Source organism: Gorilla gorilla, chromosome 6, assembly GCF_029281585.2.
Source record: "Gorilla gorilla gorilla isolate KB3781 chromosome 6, NHGRI_mGorGor1-v2.1_pri, whole genome shotgun sequence".
In the NCBI taxonomy this organism is placed as follows: domain Eukaryota; kingdom Metazoa; phylum Chordata; class Mammalia; order Primates; family Hominidae; genus Gorilla; species Gorilla gorilla.
Window position 1 is genome coordinate 122,841,568 of NC_073230.2, and position 20,147 is coordinate 122,861,714.

At 33.7% G+C, this 20,147-nt stretch overlaps 1 protein-coding gene across 1 annotated transcript in view; it reads right to left on the reverse strand.

Annotated features, from left to right (window-relative positions):
* The window catches only part of PPP1R3A (protein phosphatase 1 regulatory subunit 3A), a 42,296-nt gene extending 22,912 nt beyond the window's left edge, over positions 1-19,384 (reverse strand). Inside the window, exon 1 of the mRNA XM_004046078.5 lies at positions 18,540-19,384. Within this exon, the coding sequence (XP_004046126.3) occupies positions 18,540-19,375 (836 nt within the window). The 5' untranslated portion in view covers positions 19,376-19,384. The remainder of the gene's footprint in view (positions 1-18,539) is intronic.
* Between the last annotated feature and the right edge of the window lie 763 nt (positions 19,385-20,147).

Sequence of the window (20,147 nt, forward strand, 5' to 3'; positions counted from 1 at the left end):
AGTCATTCTCAACCTTTGTGCACATTGGAGTAGTCTGGAGACCTTTTAAAAATACCAAGCCTGCAACCACCCCAGACCAATTAACTTACAGTCTTTGTAGTTGGATCTGGGTGTGGGTGCCTTATTTTTCCCTTTGCTATGTGCAGCCAATTTTGAGATGCACTGGTTTACACTGCTATTCTACATTGGCTTTTACTATATGAAGGTATGGTTAACGTGAAATTAAGCCCTTGAGTAAAAATACTCTGCTATTAAGGTTTTCTAGACGAGTGAGGACGAGAGGGGCATGCATAATCAAACATGCTAGCATTAATGTAAATTGTATATGGATGGCACTTCTGCTACTAAGTCTATAAAACAATTAATTTTCACTCATGAGGATTACCTCTCCATACTTCAATGAATTTAAATTTACTTTTTTTTTTAACTGAAAGGAAGCCTAGATGTTGTTTTAGGTAGGAAACATTAATTATTTCTATGTTAACAACTTCTGCTTATTACAAAATTGATCATGTTTACGAAGATTTAGACTTGGGCTAGCAAAATGTTTTCCAGTTGTTGCACTATGTAGTGAATAGCCCAATTGCTATAAATGCAAGTACCATAAAGTGTTTCTCATAAAATAAACAATCAGAGTCTTGAGGTGAAAATAATAAAGTTACAGTTATTGAAGAAGGTAGAACTGCAATATAATTGTTTAAATGCAAGTTTATGGATAATGCTGATAGTTTAATGTGTTAGGAGTTTATTATGTGTAAGAGAATATGTCATATAAAAATACCATAACCGTATATATTCTGGTCTTTTCTTTCTTCCTAATATGGTATATAAGTGAAGGCACTTGCAAGATTACACTTGCAGTCTTTCAGAATCATCAATTTCCAATGGTTTGCTTGATTTATACATATATCATTATATATGCCAATATACATAAAATATTGATATATATCATACATATATAGTATGTATATACTATATTATTGTATATATGACATATCAAAAATGTATATTTACATATTATATATAGCACTTTATATGTGTATATATAGTGATTTATATATATACAGTGCTATACATGATATATATAAGTATATACTTGTATATACACTTACATAAGTATATACTTACATAGTATATACATATATAATTATATATATATACTCCTAATTTTATAAAAAATATTTCTTATAAGTACTAATTTACATAAACTTATCCAACTTGCACAGTACTAGAAATTAATAATTCAAGTTAAGACATTTTGAAACAAAAAATGATAGCTACAATGATTAAGTTTTTTTTAAATAATGCTGATTAGATTTACTGTAACACAATTCAACTTTCACTCAGAATTAGCAACTGGGTACTTCAGTGGGAAAAGATGGACCTGAAACATAGAATTTGAAGATCTAGACAGCAAGAAGGCAGCTAGAGTAAAGGTGAAAGGGATCCCCAAAGAATTCAAAGACAAGCCACCAATTGCATGTGTTCATCCACACTTTTCCTGCACTCTCCCTCACTGTGGGTAGTGACTTATTTCTGTGTGAAATAATCCAAAGAGGATATAGGAGCCCCAAGGAGCGTTAAAACCCAATGAAAATAGATGGAGAGGTCCATTACCTGAACATTTTCCAAACATAGACACCATCCCCCTTCTAAATTGGACTCTCCAACTCTATAGCTGGCCCACGACAGTGTACCTAATATATTGATGAGTAGAAAAAAGCAGGGTGTAGTCCAATACACAGGCATTGCATAATTTCACTTCTATTTAAAACATGGCGACAGTGTGTATATATATTTGCATCAACTTAGGTAAAAACCTGGAAGTTTATATTCCAAATTAATTTCTCCTCAATGAAATAAAATTGTGAATGGGTTAAAGTAGGAATGTCACAGATAAAATTATGAAATAAAGAATGTGTTTTGCTTTTTTCATTTTCTTTAATATTCTTAACCCTCCTTGCCAACGATCTTCATGACAGAACTCTTTCTAACTAAGCAAACTGGTCCAGGGTTAGCTGCGAGTGGTAAGGGGTCGTGTGGCAGGACATAGTAGAAAGATCATATGCAGTGGTGTCAAAAGTATTCTTTTCAAATCCCCTGAAAACCAACATACTCATTCTGTGACCTCAAAAAAGTGTTGCAGATCTCTTTAATCCTCTTCTGCATTGTCACAATGGAGATAATAACATCAGCCTGACCTACATCACAGGGTTGTTGAAAAAAGATCATAAACAAATGCCACCTTTTGCAAACTATGAACATCAAAACAGGGATTTTTAAGTTTATAACTGAAGTCATTTTGTATATACAATTTTAGTCATAACTTTTAGAAAACAAGAAGCATGTTGTGTAACTTGGCTCCTAATTTTAATGATCTTTGTTTTCTTCCTTATCTTTTTCCTGGTCTCTTAATGTTGGAATCTCTGAGAACTCAGTCCTGTTCCTCTTTTCTCTTTGTGTGTGTGTGTTTTTTTAAGAGATGGAGTCTCACCTTGTCACCCAGGCTGGAGTGGAGGGGCACAATCATTCACTGCAGACTCCAACTCCTGAACTCAAGTGATACTCCAGCCTTAGCCTCTCAAGTATATGGGACTATAGGCACAAACCACAGTGCCTGGCCTGTTATCTTCTTTATGTATGATATATTCTTGGTGATAACTTCCAGTCTTACATTTTAATATACTGTTTATAGCCTGAAGACTCCTAAATTTGTACTAGCCCAGAACTCTCTCCCAAATGGCAGACTACATCTAATTGTACACTACATCTCCACTTGGATAAAGATTTACAATGCACTTTAATGCAATCCATGCAGTCAGAGTCAGCTTGCCTCTCTGCGAGCTCTCTGCATCTCCTGCTGTGTTCCCCTTCACTCACTCTGCTTTAGCCACACTGGCCTTCTTGCTAGTCTGCAAACATTCCTGTTCACTCCCTTCTTAGAGAATTTGTACTGGTGGTTCCTTCAGCATAGAACAGAGTCATCGCTGACTCTTTTCAAGTCTCTGATCAATTGTTACCTTCTCGATGAAGTGCATTCTTTTGAGAAAGTGAAGGAAGAACACTCATTCTGCTTATGCTTCTCAATTGCATTTATCTGGTAACCTTAGTTGTTCTTTATACTTATAATTTATTATTAGTTTTCCCTCCATTAGGATGTAAGCTATATAAGGATAAGCATTGTCTTTTTGCTAATGTATCCTCAGTGCTTAGAACAATATTGGCACATAGTATGTTTTCAATAATATTTATTGAATGACTGATGGTCCTTCATCATTCATTTCTTCCAGTCACTGATCTTTTTTTTACTTCCCATCAATACCCAAGCTAAGAGCATAGAAAGAGTTTTGCTGCTGATATTTGTATATTTTTTTCTTTAATGTTAACCAAGATCAATACCCTCTCAACCTTGAAGTCACTGGTATTACAGAAGAGACCATAGTAGAGTAGTTCCTATATATCCATCTAAGAGGATAAAGATTGAGGTGCCTGGATTAATCTTTTTCACTAGGTAAAAGTGTAAACTTTAGATTTTGAAGGAATGAATAATCTGGATTAAACTAATTACAATAAGAAAGTTCCCTTAAGCACCACCAGGGTAGTAAGATGAATCACCCATGAAATAGGTATAGAAATAGCTAAAATCTGTGCAATATATATCTGCTTATTTATATAAAAAATGACCTATAGAAGAATTGAGTACTTAATATTGATAATGGGAAAAGGATGAAACCCATGTTTTAAACATAGCAACACGTATAGACAAGTAAATAAAAATGCTTATGAACACAGAAACAATTATTTAAACTATGAGGTCCCCAAAATATGCCCTGTAAGTATCATGGTGTTCATAAATTCCTTAAGCAGAAGGCAATGAAGGACCATTCGTATAACATCATCAATGCAAAACCTCTTAGCAGAAAAAAGTTGGGAAATCATACTCAATACGATTACATTCAATTCTCCTCCTTACAGTTAGCAAACTGAATCATACATTTTTTTCCATTCTAATGTGCCCTCCAAACTCTTTCTGGATTAATATAACCAAAAATACTTTGTTCTTGAGCATAGAGACTAAAGCACAAAATCTTCAGCCTAGCAAGACTGTACAACTCTTTTTCAATCTTGCTTTTCAAGATTGACTCCCACAATTCCTTTCATTTCAGGCAGTGTGATTAATAACATCTTCAACTTACTTTCTGTGCATTCATCTCCATAAGTATATTTATACTGTATGTAAATGTTCTTCTGTTCCTTCTCCACATTCACAAATTTTACCATTTGGAGGTCAAATTCAATTCCTCTGTGGTGCTGTCTCTAATCGTGGTAGCCTGCAGTATAATCGTTTTTCTAATGCCTATTGCTCTTTATCTCCTATGAATTTGTCCGAGTATGTTTCACTCTATTTGGTAAATACCATGTCGATAGTTAACTTCTCATGTGTACAAATATTATCACTAAACCAAATCTTTGCTTAGAGATAGAAGTTACCTAAAAGAGTTCTATGTAAAATAGGGACTGTAAATTCTTTATGAATAATTAGTTTATCGAAGCACTATGCCTCAGAGCTATAGGGAGTTAAAGACCTTAAATCCCAAACCCAGCTTCGCCTGTTATACATTTACTGGACTTGATCAAATAAATTTCCTTTGACAAATTTCTTCTTATGTGAAATGGGACTGGCTCTGCTTACTACAATGTAACTGTGAAGTAATGGCAGATAATGTTATACCACTTAAGAAATCATAATAGATTTAAAAAATACATAAGTTTATGTAATAGCAAATTCTAAATTGATGAAGAACAAGCTAACTTATTAACATGGTAAAACACCATAAAACTCAAGTTGTCAATACACTACAGTTCATTATACATGAGATGAGATTCTTACCTGGTTTTGTAGCCAAGTTCTAACAAATGTTACAGACCCTCAAATACAAAATTAAAAGAATAAAAGGAAATTGGTCCAAAATCATCATAAGTGGTCAAAGAATTACCCAGAAATTGAGGAAATACAAAGAAAAAAAATTTGTCTTTTATAGTTATGTCAGCAAAATTATACAAAGGGTTTCAAAAATTTATTTCTTCAGAAATCACTATACAGAAAAGTATATTCTATTGTACTAAAAACAGTATCCCTCCATATTGTTCAGTCAACAGCTAATTCTTTCTCAAAATTATGTTTAATTCAATCTCACAATGTTTTCACTGGGACTCATATTTGTATATTGAAGCTAATAGGAAAACAACAAAATGTATCAATAAAATTTTACCTTTTAGCTACTTTCACTGAAACAATTATTCTGAGAAAGTGGAAAATAAAATACTTACAAACACCATGTATTACCTACCTCCATAACACATTTTTACTTTGGGTGGAGACTTCAGGTTTTGTACAATGAAGTTCGCAAGAGTATTAGGAAAAATTATAGTAGAATTCTTAATGAAAACTATGAGGATTAAAGGTAGTAATGTAAGAATTAATTGATGTATAATAGATGGAATATATTATTTTTGCTACATAAAATACATAATTATTTAGACTTCACCCTAATTTCCTAAAATATGTTTCCAATTCTTGTCATAAAAATATTATAATTTTAAGAGTTATGAGTGTTATAATATGCCTGATAGTACTATTCCATTTGAGTTTGTCAATATTTTCACAAAATATTTAAGATGTTTTATATTCAGTGAAATCAGCAATCAGCTACAAACTAAAAATTCCCATTGCTTAAAGTTTACAAAAGTAAAAGCCCTTGCCTACAATAATCAATGCAAATAGACCCCTCTGTTACACAGTTTAAAACATTTATATACACGAATATGGGAATTGTTTCTATTCTTCCTGTAACTTTTCTATAAATCTAAAATTTTATCAAAAACCATTTTAAAATACCTTTTAAGTAGTACACAATAGAGTGTAGCAGACACATCACACTAAATTTTTGTAGGTCTTGAGTTTAAACATTCAGATGCATTGCATTACTCTCACTGGTTCTAGGTTTTTGTTTTGCTCTTTGTTTCATTTAGGGAAGGACCAAGACTCCACAATCTCAAGATAGAAATGTCAGTGGAATACAACTAGTAGAGTGTCTAGGGATGCCAGCATCAGTGAGGACCACATAAGCGTCAGCACTAATATGAGCAGTGGCCCTGGCAAGAAGAAAAAGGTAAGTGAATCATTTCTGATCGGTGAACATAGAATTTCTACCTTTGGTCTTTTGTTATTCAGCCTATTGGATGTTTCTTGTTCTGGTCCCACTGGTCTGAATCATAAAGAAGGCCAAAGGCTGACCAATAAATATTTCTTTTGAGATGTTAGAATTACTTGAACGTATAGAAAAGTAAAATTATGATGGTGCAATTAATCACTTCTTTAGAAGTCATAGAAAAGAGGAAGGTGTTGAACAATTATAGTATGCTGTAGCAGACTATATTATTTCTCAGTTCGATTTTTCATTGATGTCTTTGTAACTGAAAGAAACCATCTAAATTTAGACTGTCTACAAGATGTTACAATGATTGTGTTCAATTATCTATTAATTTTTATTCAATTTAGACAACAAATATGCAGTTATTGCTGGGACAAATCCCCTTCTATCTGTTGTTTTTAACATATGTAAATATAGTCTTTGTATATCCTATTGCATTCTTAATTTTTAAAATAATTGTATTTTTGATCAAAGGAACAATCATCACCTCCATGGCCATATAATATAATATGGATGTAGAATAGGAGTTGGCAAAGGTAAATTAGGTTTGATATTTAAGTTTCTTATTTGAATGACAGGAATGATGACTATGACTTAAACAAAATATAAAATATAAGACGAAGAAATAGGATTGGGGGATAAATGTAACTTTGACTTGGAACATAAAGTAATTTGCCACTTGGAGATCCAGATGGAGATGTATAGGGAGCACCTGATTTTTAAAAATCATGAAAACAATAAATGCATTCATCATTTGAACTATAATGAACATAATTCATTATTTAACTATTCAGAAGTCTTTTTGGATTTTATTAGGCCTCAGAGTTATCTATGAGAAAACCATTTGCCATTAATAGTTTTTCAAAGGTTTTTGTTGGTCACATGGGGACTAATACTTAGACTAATACACCATTCCTGAGCTCAAAGAACTTGGGAAAAAGGTCACACGTACAAGTTCTTAAGTGCAGAAATAGGCAATATTTAACATTTACCAGATGAATGATGTAGGCATTAAATGCTGAGCCTAGAGAAAGGAAGGATCTGGATAAATTAGAGACATTAGGAAAGCCTCAAGTAAGAGGGAAAATCAAACTCGTTCTTGTGGAAGGTGGAAATGGAATAGTAAGAGACAAGGAAAAAAATGTTTTCAAAGCACGCAAGTGGCTTGAATAGAAACAGTGAACACAAGCGGAACAGCTAGTGTCTGCATAATGGAAAGCTCTAAAAACATCCTTTTGGCTGTATGCATGTTTACCTGTAAATCAGGGTCTTTTATTATTAATAGGATTGTTAAACCCCATAATGTATTGTTTTTATCACTACTGCTCATGAGTAGCATCAGAAACCAGGAAAGACCTATTACAATCACATTGTATTCATAAACTCGGAGGAACTTTCTAAATATTTACATTTCAGCATATTAAGGGTACACTACTTTATTGAGATTTACTATCCTTTACTGTTCACAAATGGTTACCTGATGAGGCAGCATTAGTAGTGAAGGGGAAGGTGGTTTTGATATCAAAAGCGGCTGTAATCCCAGTTTCATCAAGAGTTACCTGGAAAAGTCTGAGTTTCAGTTTCTTCATCTATAACTACCTCATGGGATTAAGGGAATACATTTCCAGAATTTAACCAAAAAAAAATCAACATATTTGTTCCCATCACCCTGCCTATATTATGGCCAGCAAGATGTAGTTTCATAATTTTTTTTTCAAATGGTGTAAATGTAATAAATGAGCTTTGAAAGTAGCCTAAGAATTAACTGAAGTGTTTTACAATAAAATAATTTTTGAATTTTTCACAAGGGAATAAAACTACTTATTAAAATATAAAAATTATGAATGATAAAATATAATGTTATGGTTTGAAAAAAATAGACCGTACCTGGAGGCTGCCTAGAAATGCCACAATTGTAAACATGCTGACTAAACAGATATAGAGGGCAGTGTGGCAAAGGTTCTATTTCTTCCAGACACAAAAATATCTGGTAAGTCTTTTGCTAGGTGTTAATTTCTTCGCCTATAAATAAATTGCATCAGATGTAATAGTGACAAACAGCAACTTTTTATTTAGGAAAAGTTGTGCTCTAGAATTAGCTCTTTCGTGGGAAAATGTTGCTAGAAATACTGGTAAATTAAAGAAAGTTAAAAAAGTAATCAGAGGTCAAAGCAAGTTCCATAATATGGATAGACAGTAGCACTAGGGGTCCTGTTGAACTAAATGGGTTTTATGAGATTTGCAAGCAAATGCCTTGAATGTTCACATAATTGCCAATGTCTAAAAACTTAACTCGGTTTACCAAAGTTAACTTGGAATGAGATATTACCGATATATAAAATATAAAATACTAGCTAACATACGAACTCTCTGAAGAATGTCTTCATTATATGGATTACACACACACACAAGAAAGAGATCAGGTTAAGTGAAAAGCTCGTGTGTGCACACATGTGTGTGTGTGTGTATTTTTTCCACAGAAAAAAGCGGTGCATCAAGGATGAGTTGAGTGTAACTGGGCAGTATTACACTGCTTCCCATGTTTAATTTCCTAAATAATCAACTGGAATGGCTGTACCAATATTCTGTATATATTCATTGATAGAACAAATAGCTTTTAGCTAAAATTATACATACACACAAAGTCAAGAAATTTAGCATATATTCAAATAATTTCTGCTTGTAGACACAATATTAACCTTTTTAAAACAAAAGGATACAATGTAAACCAATTTAAATTTCAGTGGGTCTAAACTGCATTTTATTTTTATAAATTTATTCAACATTTCTTTTCCAGACACACTCGTAGATGTTATTGTAGCACTATTCACCATAGCAAAGTTATGGAATGAAACTAAGTGTCCACTCATGGTGGATTAGATAAAGAAAAAGTATATATACACTATGGAATACTATGCACCCCTTAAAAATAATGAAATTATGTCCTTTGCAACAACATGGATCCAACTGGAGGCCATTATCCTTAGTGAATTAACATAGAAACAGAAACTCAAATACTGCATGTTCTCACTTATAAGTGAGAGATAAATAATTGGTATATACGGCCATAAAGATGTAAACAACAGACACAGGGGACGATAGAATTATGAAGAGAAAGAGGGGAGCAAGGTTTGAAAAACCACCTCATGATTACTACATTTACAATATGAGTAATGGAAGTCCAAACCCCAGCCTTATGCAATAAACCCATGTAACAAATCTGCACATGGACCCTTTGAATCTAAAATAAAATAAAAATGTAAAAAAGAAATTAATAATGGCTAAAAAGTTATGTTCAGCATTTTATTTATACAGTTACATTCTGGAAAGAAATGTTATTTTAAAATTAGGTATCTAGAAAATAGTGTAACTTTAATTCTTAATTGCTCATTATTTGTCCACAGTTTTCAAGAATTCTAATATAGCTATCTTTTTAGGTAAGACAGAAGAATAAATGAAGCGATCTTCTGAGGTACTTTTATCTTTCTAATTTTATAAAATAAAGTTTCCTTTCCTTCTCTGACTCCCAGAGGAAATACTGTAATAATAGTACCTCCAACACTGAGAATTCAAACAAAGAAGGCAGGGCTTGGAGAGCACCTTAGTTAAACTCCTGTTGACCAACTGGGCTATTCCTGACCCATCAGTGTTGGCAACGTATGGTCCTGGTAATAGTGATGTCATTCACCCCTTATGAGAATTCAGTTGATGATGGAGTTTTTTCTTCTCTGGCTTATGCATTAAAACACTACAAACTTGTTTTCTAGTTAACTAATTCAGACCTCAAGGGAAAAACAAAGTTATTGAGGTTATTTGACATGGAAAATAGAAGTCTGTGAGAGAAACAATATAATTTTGCTTGATTTTAATATATAAGGATAGGGATTCCAGCATTTAATTCAACTGAAAGAGTAAATAAATGACTAAAGACAGAACAATATAAGTGGCTACATGAAAGTCATGGAACTTTTCTGATAGAACACATTAGTGAAGAACATAATCTTCCCAAGAGATATGTATTAGTTTGTTCTCACACTGCTAATAAAGAGATACCTGAGACTACGTAACTTATAAAGGAAAGAGGTTTAATGGACTTACAGTTTCACTTGGCTGGGGAGGCCTCACAATCATGACGGAAGACAAAGAAGCGAAGGCACATCTTACATGACAGCAGGCAAGAGAGCTTGTGCAGGTGAATTCCCATTTATAAAACCATCAGATCTCACGAGATTTATTCACTACCACGAGAACAGTATGGGGGAACCCGCCCCCATGATTCAATTATCTCCACCTGGCCCCACCCTTAACACATGGGGATTATTACAATTCAAGGTAAGATTTGGATGGGGACACAGCCAAACCATATCAAGATGATTAAGAAGAAAATATATAACCATTTGACCTGGATGTTTTCTGAATACTGCTAAAAGCAAAGGATAGAATTAGATAGTCTCTCCTACAAAAGGATTCAACAAAAACTGTTCAGAAATCAAGTACTGTATTAACATTGGAAACAATAATTATAACTATATTTACACTAAATACTAAATACAATAAACACAATAATCTTATGCACCTACTTAAGATTACATGTGAACAATATAATCTATTTTCTGCTGCAGCTAAATGTGACTTTTTAAAACTTCAATTTTTCTATTGGTAAGTACTTACAAGACTTAAGTTGTTTTAACATATTATAAAATTATTTATAAATATTAATCTTCAAAAGGTGAGGTTGATAGACTGTATTTTGTATTTCAAATATAGTTTGTGAAACTGAAATTTATCTTAGCAATTCTATGTGATTTGTAATTGTGTTAACACATCCACAGTAATTTTTAGAAATGAAAATCAGCTGGAGGTTATTCATACAAATTTATAGTCAATAGGTTAGGTTTGTACCATGGCTTAATTCTCTAAATACCACAGATGGTATTCTGATGGTGTCAATGGGCTAAGAAATGTTTTCACATAATTAGGAAAAGCATTTTCACTATTCAGTATAATTTACAAATATCAATGGGGAGGGTACTTGAATCCTTTTTACTACTGCAAATTTCAAAAGGTGTAAATAAAAATCAAAACCATGACTACACATAAGACAACCATTACCTTACAATATTAAAATTCAATTCATAGTTGTGACTTGAATAGTGCTGATATACAACACAGACAGATCATTTTCAGAGTAACTTGGTGTGGAGCGAATTTTAGAATTTCCTACGACAGGTTTGTTTAATTGGTCTCCGTCCCTGAGCAACGCAGTATAACAGTTAAATTTAGCAAATTCCTTGTTTTCATCTTTTTATCATAAGATCTTTAAACAGCAGGATGGCATGATTAAGGCTTCAAAACCAGTTGTTATTTTTATTTAACAGATAATAACACTACCATGCTAGTTAACCTAGTAAAGCTATTGAAGCAGCAGAATGGACACCGGAAAAGATTTGAGAGATAATACTCTGAAAAGAGATATATTCCTTTTCGTATAGTTGTGGGATACACAGAATGCTTTAAAACAGAGGAATGACCGAAATTTGATGTTGCATAATGTATTTTTTTAGAAGAAGAGAATTATATAAACTTCAATTTCATCTTCTACTCACAGGCATAAAGAGATAATAAGGTGAATTGTGTGCAATCAACTCAGATATTTAGTCCAAAAGAACCATCTTCAGAAGAGCTATCTTAAGAAAAACATGTCCTCAGTTTCCAATTTATGAACAGGTGATGTTCCAAAGTTTATTTGTGACCCAGAAGTTGCTAAAATTTGGAAATCATTTACCCACAGAAGCAATGCTATAAATGCTCGTCTCCCTGGCTAGTCCCCCAAGACTTATTGAACCATAACATGATTAATTTTGAAACTATTTGTTTTAGCCTGGGTCCTGGTAGCAGGAATGATGAGGGAAAACAGCATTTCTCCGTTAATCTTGGGCACAGTACTAGCCATACACAAGATTGGAAAATGTGGAATTTATCACCAATGTCATTAATACTACCATTTTGAGTATCTACAAAACGTCAGCAACTGGAATAGATGTTTGTATGTGTTAGCTAATGTATTCCTCATAGCAACTCTGCCAAGTAGAAATTATTATCCCTATTTTACACTTGAATAAAATAGATACAAAATATAATTTATCCAAGTCAAGCAGATAGTAATTAGTTAGAAATAAAGCCTCAAGGCCTTGCCTTACTTTAAAGCCCTTGCTGTTTCCATTATGCTTCAATGTTTTTGGAATTCTCCACCCTCCATATACACATGTACTTCAGACCCCATGAGTCTCATACTACTATGGAACCCTATCACAACGTACTTAAATCTACCTTGTATTCTGTAGTGCTCTCTGCTCTAAAATCAGACATTTCCATTTTCTCAATCCAAACTCAAAGTGCCTCTGTGCAACTGACCTCAATGGGTATAAGATTGAAATAGCTCCTGCCACCCTTGAGGGGTCTGCATTTAAGAAGGAAAATCTCACACATGTGTGTGCATGTGTACATACATATATAAGCATACAACACACACACACACATATATATATATACACAAACACATATATGTAAATTTTAGGCAAGGTTACAAAATGAGGTGTCAGATTATAGAGGATTTTTTAAGTTTGATAGGGCCCTGGGCAATCGGATCCACTTCAGATATCTGCCCTTGAGGTCTTTTCCCCTGCATTATTTCCTGTTGAGGGGTAGGGGTAAAAACCTGGAATAGGGATGAGAGTCAGTTAGCAGAAGTGGAGGAAGGTGAAAAACTAAGTTGACCCACTTCATAACGGTGCCATCTTTTTCTTCTTCCTTTTTTCTTTTCTTTTCTTTTTTTGCCAGGAGCATTTTTGGCTCAGAAATAGTGGGCTCTGCTTTATTTTTACAGGCTGCAGATGGGCTTCAGGTGGGGAGGGATAGGCTCTCAGAGATCCCAGAGGATCCATATGAGGCATGGCATTCATAGTGACTCCTTTCAGCCACAGCATGAGAGACACCCTGAAGGAGGATACCCTTTTGTTCCTCTTCTCTCAGAAAAGTTTCAAAATCACTCTAGGGAAAGTCTAGGATGGGGTATGGATTTCCACAAAACCAGGAAACCATGAAGCCTTGGTGGACCTCCAAGGAAACTTCAAGCCAGTTGGCACCTCGCTGTCAACCAGCTGGCTGCTTTCAAACACCCTCCTGATGGGCCCTGCACAGCTGTGTTTTATGTTTCCACATGGCCTTGCCAGAGGTCCCTCCTTAAACAGACCCAGCTTCCACAATTAGTGTGGACTCAAAACGAGTTAGTTATGGCATACGTGAGGTCCCAAAGGCCTCGTGGGGCTATTTACACCTCTTTGGACTATTTCCAGGACCCCAGATTATACTGTATGCGTAAATTAAGGAAGTCTCACAATCCAACAGCTCTGACTGAAACACACAATGTAGCCATATCTTAGACCCCATTTCCCAATGCTTTTCTTGGCCTCATTTTCACAATTTTACCACCCTGAAAGATAAACCCTCTGTATTCTTAAAATTATGTTTTAGAAAGGAGTTCTCTCTCCTATTCCTGAACGTACCTGGTTTTTTTCCTACAGTACAAAAATTGAGGACTAATCAATTTTCTCCTTTGGCATTAAAGTCATTTAGGACTTTATTTGCATTCACCTGGCCAAGTTATAAATACCATCAAACACCTATATCATGCAGTTTCTTTACTTAAAATAATAAATTGGTTTCACTTAATAAAATACAAAACCAGATGAACTCAACCGGTGTACCCAGCCATTAGGAACATACATTTAGCAGGCAGTGGGGAAAAAAAGCCAAGATGCTGAGAAGGGAGACCACCCCCCAGGCCAGTAAGTACACAGTGTCAGCTCTAGGTCACATATTCTAGAAAACCTCAAGTGGAAATAATTCTTATTTCATTTTTTATCTATGGCTTCTACTGTATACCCAGAGAATCTGAACTTGGTTTTGGTGTTTTCTCTCTCCCCTTCATTTCTCTCTGCTTTTCAAGGCCTTTTCCCTTGGGGCCTCTTCTTGTCTTCACAGGCGCCTGTCTCCAGCCACATTTCTCAGTTAGATACTGCTGCCTAACAACTCAGAACCTGACATACAGTTCTTTAGTAAACATTTGTTGAATAAGTTTTGGAGCCTGAAACAAGGAAACCTATGATATATGGAGAAATAATGCAAGTTCAAGAGTCAGGACATTAGCTGAACAAGATTTGATAATAATAGGGACAATTGTGATGAAGGGCTTTTGATGATATCCTCATGTGTGTCTAACATGCTATATTAAAAGCTTTAAGTATATAAACTTATTTTAATCAATGTGACCCTAGACGTCATGACCCTTATTTGACAGGTGAATAAACTGAGGCTTTGAGCTCTGAAGTAATATGCCCACAGCCACATAGCTACTAAGTGTAAACTTTACTGAAATTAATATGCATGTCTGTTCAATCCTAAATGAATGCCTTTTTATCCCTTTTGGTCTAGTTCTTCATTTTTTCATCTATTAAATGTGGAAATTTTAACATTCACTAAGTTCTCTTCCAGCTTTAAGATAATTCATTTATAAAGTGACACATATCTCAAGAAAATTTACAGTTCAGTTAGTCTTCCTTGTTGATTAAAATCTTGCAAGAGACAAAGGAATGGCTCTCCAAAGCTGAAAATTTAGAAGCCCTGAAAGGAAAGAGGAGAAGAACTTTGGTGCAGCTTGAGCCTTGCAGTTTTTCAGATACACCTAAAGCTGAAGTTACCATTGTCTTTTTACAGCAGTTAACATTTACTGATAACTTATTATGTTCCAGACACTGTGCTAAAAGTTTATATGTATTACTTCACCGAAATCTCAACCCCTATGAGATAGAGCTGTAGTTGTTCTCAATTAACATACCAGAAAAACAAGCTTAACTTGCCCAAGTTCATATTGCTAGCATGTAGGAGAGCTTGGATTCAAACTCAGATATCTTTAACTTTGAAGCCTAAAATCTTAACTTTGAGGTTATATTGTTTTGCATGCCATTTTAGCTTATTTGTCTAAGTACATTTAATGTGATTTATATCAATGTCATTTTTGTCATTGATTTTAAAATAAAACCCATCAGATATATCAGGAATCTGCTTAGTTTGCTAGCATATGTGGTGATACTTAAGTATCTCATGCTGCATGCCTTTCGGTGCAATTAAATATCCTTGGGTCACTCTCAATCACATGCCTATGAGTTACAAGCTCTGCCTCCCCTTCTCTCTACATATTTCTTTCTGTCCAAAGTGTACAGACTATCAGGCATCAAAAGAAAATAGACAACCCACACCAATGTGGAGATTTGCAAACTCTTAACATGAGAAAAATCTCCATAGAGAAAACATAATGCCTGGGTGGGTGATTGACTTAACAGAAATCCTACCTAAATGTATTTCCACATTCATTCATTCCATACTTATTAGAAGGGATTATTGACACTTTCAGAAGATACAATCTCAGGGACCCTGATAGCAAATTAACTTTTTTATTAAGAAGAATTGAAGTTAGCTGTTATTCTCTACACTAGGGCAGCCTGATTTTCATTTTAGCTATGACTGATATTACACACTATTACTAATGTATTTGCAGGTATAAAGAAAAAATCATATATATATGTATGTATATGTATATACATATATACATATACATATATACATACATATACATACATATATACATATACATATATATACACATACATATATATACATATATATATATTCTGTTTTTACCTTCTGAAAGAAATAACCTCCAAATTAAGCTACATAGGAAGTGTAGAAATGCTCAGAAATGACCCATTTAGATTCTGTAACTATTTGGAGAGAAGAGATTTTAGTAGCTATAATTTTTGATCAAATAAGTATTAGTTCATTTTTATTTTAGTCAAGTACACATTTTGTAAAATAACACCAATAAGGTGTGCTATTTTTCTCTAACCAAACTCTTCACAATAAAATCCAACTGCAATATTCATTTAGAAATTTGATAATGCTCTCTTGTGTGAGTTTTAGGAATATTTGAAACCCCATTGCATATAAATTATATCATGGAAAAGCTGTACAAATATTCTATTATGGCACATGCTGTTCTAAGGATCTGTCAGGATTTCCTTTATACACTCCATTTTGAGTGGTATATAAATCAGATGTAAAAATTCATGTTGGACTGAAATTCAGCACAAAATGCCTCCTCCAGAGGCAAATGCTTTTTTCAAAATGTGGTTCGAATTATGTTGGTCATTTTTAAGTTACAGAAGTGCAGAAAATGTATTTGTGGTTTTGAGGGAGAGAGATTTTTTCCATTTTTATAACTCATTAGGAAACTTTACAGGCCTTCAGACCATTTTGTGGTTTAGTTCTTCTCAGGTTTTTCCCCAAAGCAATATTAAAACTTGAATGGTGTCCGCTGTGAATCCAATGATTACTGTTCTGAATACAAATGTATGTGTGGATACATATAGTTCTACATATCTTCAACTAGGAGAAGTTCCAAAAATATTATGACCAAGGTAGAAGCTGAGGCCTATCAGTTGGCTAGTCTTTGCCTTGGTATCAGTCAAGTTTGGCATATCAAAGGAATCAAAGGAATCCCCTATCCAAACCACAGTTCAGCAGGTATTGCTTGAATTTTAAAACTGCATTAAATTGCAGAAAAATCCGCTGAGTTCAACACTGCCTCTTTTATGAGCTTTTAGACAATAATGCTGCGCCTTTTCTAAATTTTGTTTTCTCTAACATATAGAGCAAGTTGCAGTGTGTTTAACAGATATTCACTAATGATTATCTCATTTCTAAAGTATTTAATATGTATATATTTATGCATATAAATTAGTTTGCTAAATAATGTTGAACTTATTTTGTTAGTGTAGCTAATGTGTTAGAGTAATTTCATAAACATCTAAATTATTATTTTAGCCTATGTAGAGATTATTATTATACTCTCTTTCCTAACAGCATCAGTTAAAATCAAAGAAAGTTTGATTTAGACCAAGAAAGTTGGCCTAATTCACAAAGTTGATTAAGCCAATATTTCAAATGACTTTAAAGGAAAATGAAAATAAACATAATGTATATGTTTGAATTGCTTCCATCTATACTGCATTTAGTTTATTAATACATTGAAACAATGCATTTAGTAGTTATTATTTATCGTTTAAAGCACAATTTTTAAAAAAATTTCCCAATATCATATCTTATGCTTTGTATTAAATTCCCTTTAGAGAATTAAATCTGGGTGTCTTGATTCCAAAACAGTTCCTTTCCTATTTCCTATATTTCCTATTTCCTACATTACACTATTTCTGGTACAGTTACCAAAATCCTTGGGTTTAGGGACAGTTAAGATGGACCACTCAGAGGATGATCAAACATTTGCCTGTGGCTGGAGCAATGTAGACTTTCCCTCTGGGATACTGAGGAGCAGAAGGAGTCTCACTTCTCCTGAATGTTTTCTCTACTTACCTAGTGTCACAGAAATTAGCCAGCTAGGTACTATCGAGACAGCTGAATGCCAGTTTTTCTTATTTTTCACATTAACAAGAGAGCAAGGTTACTAATGAGGGGTCACATCCCAAATCTCTAATCTATATAGCTGAATATCCCTATTTATATTTGGGTCATTTTTTGTTCTGCTCCATTGACTTTTACTAAATTATACTAATTTGTGTTCCATAATGTTATTCTTGGTTATAATTAATGAAATTTTGTGTGTAACTCATATATCACTGATATACTTATGTCTTTCTCTTAATCATTAAGGTCATTTCTTTTATAATTTAAATTAACATGTATCACTTCAAACATCCCTGTATAACTCAAAACAGTTATGAAGAAGTTCTTTGCAGCTTTTGGGAGAAGTTTACAAATTTCTGAGAACTAGATACATATTGAAATATAGTTTTATGTTAATCAAAACTGTTTCAAAGGAAAGCATAGACATTTAAAAACGACTGAAAATAAAAGTACTTTAAATGTCAAAGTAAATAACTTTATATGTGAATAATCTAGATTTCATGGTTTGAGCAGGAATAATTTATAACTCATTAGGCAAGTAATATACACAGTGCACTTCTCTCCCAACCTATTGCATTACAGCCATATTTTTTCTCACATTTGTAGAAAGGGTTACACAGTGCTATTATTTGAATAGCTTTGACCTTGTTAAAGCCTGGCACCATTGTTTTTTACATAGCAGCAGTATATTTTTAAATAGAGTCACTTTCTTACAACACATGAAGTAAAGAATGACATAAAAACTTTAAGATTGTGAATAATAAAATATGTAAGACATATCCTCACCTTGATTTTACCTTTAAGCAGCCTTTTATTTGTCTGTTAGGAACTTCTTTCCATGGTTTTACAGGCTCCGGCTCTTGTTCTTTCTTTTGACAAATGAATGTATAATTTGTGCCATTATTATTTGACCAAAATGTACCAACAGAAGTCTCATAACGTATACAAAACTCAACTTTACTGCCATCTTTTTGATAAGGAGGAACCAATGAAATCTTAAAGGAGAACTGGTCAGTTTCACCATCACATGAATTAGGAACATATTCTGCTAAAATGTCATAATGTGTCTGCCAGTCATCTAAAGACATTCTTACATATACTAACTTCTCAAAAGAAACATTCAAAACTCGAATAATACCCTTGATACTTGCAGACCCAGGAAGAGACTCAGTTGACTCCAGTATTGCTTTCTGTATTTGGAGTTGTTGCATAAGATCTTCTTTTGAAGAAGGCAAGTCAAACAGTGGGGCTAAAACATATTCTTCTGTGTGGAAAATGTCCGTCCCTAAGTCAAAAGTGGTTGAAGCACTCGGTAATTCCCAGCAATCAAATTCTTTAACAGACACAAGATTGAATCCAAAGGAATCAGCAAATGAAACTCTTCTAGTACCAGAAGATGGGGTATCCAGGTATATGTCTTCAGAAGAATCAGAACCTCGTCTACTCGGTTGAGGGGAGAAACCAGGTTGGAAAGTAACTTCTTCATCTTCACAAAGAGAGTCAGATAAATTAGGAACTTCTAAAAAATTATCTTTGCTAATCTGACTAGGTACTTCAGAAGGCTCCATTGGGCTCTCTGATATCAAATAAGAGAGAACTGTACGACTAGTAGAGGCTGACATTTGAGATACTAAGGCTTAAAATAGGTATAATGTTACAGTTGACATTGCAAAAAGAACTCAGCTCTATAAATAGGTCCAATGGCGTGTCAACTATGCTAGCCTGCAACCCTGCTAGCCTCCCCCTAAAGGCCTTGAATATGATAGCATCCATGCTACTCCTGCCAGTGTGTTTCAGATTTAACTGGCAGTTTTTAAAGTTGTATTTGTTTATGAGCTAAGTTCCAAACAGGTATTTTTAAATCATGTTCTGCTGTATTGGAAATCCTGGAACTTTAGGATAAAAATATTATTTTAATTAGTTGATGTTAAAAATGAAAATGTGGATTTTTTTAAAATAAAATAAAAGTAGTATCACAATACTGAATATGTAGTTTGGTCTAAATTAATCCATGGAGCAGGTAAGTGCAAACAGGGAAAGATAAGAACATTTATAGAACTGAAGAGATCCAGAGCCTACTAATAATGACAGCTATCATTTTCAGGGATTTATAAATGTATAGCTTTATTACAAAAGGGTTAAATAGAGGTGCTGAAAGTTCTGAGGAAGGAAACATGATTCAGATGGGGAAGGTATCATTTTAAATAAAGCATGAAGGGTAGGTGGAATTTAGACATGCAAGGTTGGAGCAAGGCAGATTGTCCAGGTAGAAGAAATAACCCAAGCAAAAGCCTAGAACAAAGAAGTAATCAAATTCATTATTTTAAACATTAGTACATTTATTTTAATTAAGCCATGGGAAAATACAGATAAGACATGTGTTATTGACTTGCA